The sequence below is a fragment of the Sinocyclocheilus grahami genome, unplaced genomic scaffold (assembly GCF_001515645.1).
Source record: "Sinocyclocheilus grahami isolate Dianchi unplaced genomic scaffold, SAMN03320097.WGS_v1.1 scaffold170.1, whole genome shotgun sequence".
Classification (NCBI taxonomy): Eukaryota; Metazoa; Chordata; class Actinopteri; order Cypriniformes; family Cyprinidae; genus Sinocyclocheilus; species Sinocyclocheilus grahami.
The window spans coordinates 1,454,222-1,457,291 of NW_015505349.1; the positions used below are offsets into that span (position 1 = coordinate 1,454,222).

General features: G+C 37.6%; 1 protein-coding gene across 1 annotated transcript in view; it reads left to right on the forward strand.

Annotated features, from left to right (window-relative positions):
• The window catches only part of LOC107593390 (zinc finger protein 362-like), an 8,485-nt gene that overhangs the window by 3,672 nt on the left and 1,743 nt on the right, over window positions 1-3,070 (forward strand). The window contains exons 4-7 of the mRNA XM_016283101.1: window positions 1,221-1,325; window positions 1,420-1,741; window positions 1,853-2,077; window positions 2,177-2,255. Of these exons, the coding sequence (XP_016138587.1) occupies window positions 1,221-1,325; window positions 1,420-1,741; window positions 1,853-2,077; window positions 2,177-2,255 (731 nt within the window). The remainder of the gene's footprint in view (window positions 1-1,220; window positions 1,326-1,419; window positions 1,742-1,852; window positions 2,078-2,176; window positions 2,256-3,070) is intronic.

Consider the following 3,070-nt stretch of genomic DNA (forward strand, 5'->3'; position numbering starts at 1 on the left):
CTCACAATCGAATCCTTTCATTATAACATGCAGAGTGTATACACGACGATGTTAATAATATATTAATTGCGCAGTGTGAGATTCATTGGTCATTACAGAACTTTGTGAGATCGCGATGAACAAAGAGTGACAATTTTTTTAGTGGTTAAAAAAGGAGTGCTCTTTGCGAGCTTTCTAGGCAATAATTCATTTAAAATGTAGAACTTTGTTTTTCGGCCACACACACGTTGCAAAGTTTCTGGAATGACATCCGCATATTTATGCTGGATTCGCTCTCGAAGTAGTAGTGATTGACATAGTCATAACCATAGCAATAGATGGGACAAAATATGTGAAAATGTGCATTAAGACTAGAGCATCCTCACTAATTTCGCTTTTATTGTATAGCCTACAAAAACAACAAAATACAAATGCACTAAATAAAATAATTGAATAAATGCATATTTACAATTTAAGCACTTAACTAAAATAAGTAGTAAATAATTAAATAACTAACTAGAGAAGGCTAACTATAACCAGTTTGCTTCCATTTAGTAAGAAAAGCTTAGGCTACTCTTCACCTGAATTAGAAAAAAAAAATCTGTTCTGGTCTTTAGTGATGCGAGGACAACGTTTGAGCGTGTACACGCAATATCTGAGCGAGAGCAGAGCCAATTCATAAAAAACAATTCATATTTTAAATATTTTGTATGAGTGAAGGAAATCCGCTTGAGAGTGGAGAGATTCTTGCTCACGCATTACATGGTTCGTGTAACATTATGCGCTTTCGACATTTGTCATTGAGATCACGCTATAGAAACCACTTAAAATGAAGTATAAAGAAGAGAAGAAAGCGGCCCTAGGCAGCTGCCTACACAGGATCCGCCACTGCCAGGTGCAGTTAGAAATTGACTAAAAACAAGCCTATCGCAAGATATCTGGTAGGGGGGGCACCTGGGGTGGCCAGCCAGATTTCAGGGGGGCCGGTGCCACCACGTAGACATGCCCCTGTTAATAAGAACAGTATTCTTCCACCAAACAATGTAGTTCCTCAGAATCAGTTGTAGTTGCAACAAAGTGGTTGCCAAGCAACACGCAAACGTAAATAAAAGTGTATGTTTGTAGAGTCATTTACAACAGCTTTGAACGTGGCTCAGCCAATCAGAATCAAGAACCGGAACTATCCGTTTCATAACATGTATTTTTAAATACATGCTTGCTTTATTCTTACATAATTTCAGAGCTGAATATAGATGACAAGTCTGCAGTGAAGGCAAAGGGATTATGGGAAGACTGGCATATGCGACAAGCGGTGGACCAAGCCTCCAGAGTGAACCATCGCTCAGGTGAAAGACATGCATGTATAAACAGAAGAGATATTACGTTTCCATGTGCCATAGACAAGTTGTAAAAACCTTCTTTTTTGATTTTCAAAAACAGGTTTCATGCTGTCATCCCGCACAGAAAGCCACAACACCTCTCAAGCTATAACTCCCACAACCCCGACATCAAGCAGCCAGAACCGTTTGGGTGGCGCACCTTCCTTAAACACGATTTCTGGCCTGGCCAGCGGTCCTGGCATGGAGTATGTGAAAAGTGGAGGTCTGGTGGGGATGCTGGGACCACAGCCCAAAGCTCCACGAGGCCGCAAGAAGATTAAAGCAGAGAATAATACCGGCCCTTTGCTGGTGGTTCCCTATCCGCTTCTGGCCTCAGGCCCTGACCAGGCGGTTACCATCGCCAAAGAGGGAAAAACATACAGGTTTAACACTTTTAGTAATGAATCATAGAATTTATGACCTGTATTGCATCTTGTATTACACACAGAATTTAATTTCATTAACCAACTATTGCATTTTTGCATTTCTTACAGGTGTAAATTGTGTCCCCTTACTTTCTTAAACAAGTCAGAGATGCAGATTCATTCCAAGTCCCACACGGAGGCCAAACCCCACAAGTGCCCTCACTGTTCAAAGTCGTTCGCCAACGCCTCATACCTAGCACAGCACTTACGTATTCACTTAGGCATTAAGCCCTACCACTGCTCCTATTGTGAGAACTCCTTTCGCCAGTTATCACATCTCCAGCAGCACACCAGGTCAGCAGAACTCGCAGCAAAGCCTTTAGTGCATGTGCAAAACTGTAAAACTAGTTTAGAGTTCAGTAGAATGTTAATATATATGTATTTGTTTTCAAGGATTCATACTGGAGACAGACCATATAAATGTGCCCAACCAGGATGCGAAAAGGCATTCACACAACTCTCAAACCTACAGGTGACAAAACATCAAAATAACAAGAACAAAAGGAAAATTATGTTGTAAAAATTAGTAAAAAAAAAATTTCTATATCTAATTTTTTATATATTTAAATTCTCTTTATAATTATTATAAATTAAAACTTTGTTATATAATTGTATTTGTTATATACTTTTGTTATAATTGTGATAAATATATGACAGTTAAAAATATATACGCACAATGCATTCAAAAGCCTGGGCTCAGTAAGATTTTTTGGCAACAAAAATTACCACCTCAGCAGGGACACATATCAAAAGTGACAGTAAATACAAAAATAGAAATATTATATATGTAATAAATGTTCTTTTGAACTTTCTGTTCATCAGAGAATAAAATGTATCATGGTTTTAAGCAATTTTCAATGTTTCTTGAGCACCAAATCAGCATATTGGAATGATTTCTGAAGGATTTTATGACACTGAAGACTGGAGTAATGGAGCATAAAAGCATATAAAAAAATCTTACAGACTCTAAACTTTTGAACAGAAATGTGTTTTATATATATATACAGTGGGTACGGAAAGTATTCAGACCCCCTTAGATTTTTCACTCTTTGTTATATTGCAGCCATTTGCTAAAATCATTTAAGTAAATTTTTTTTCCTCATTAATGTACACACAGCACCCCATATTGACAGAAAAACACAGAGTTGTTGACATTTTTGCAGATTTATTAAAAAAGAAAAACTGAAATATCACATGGTCCTAAGTATTCAGACCCTTTGCTGTGACACTCATATATTTAACTCAGGTGCTGTCCATTTCTTCTGATCATCCTTGAGATGGTTCTAC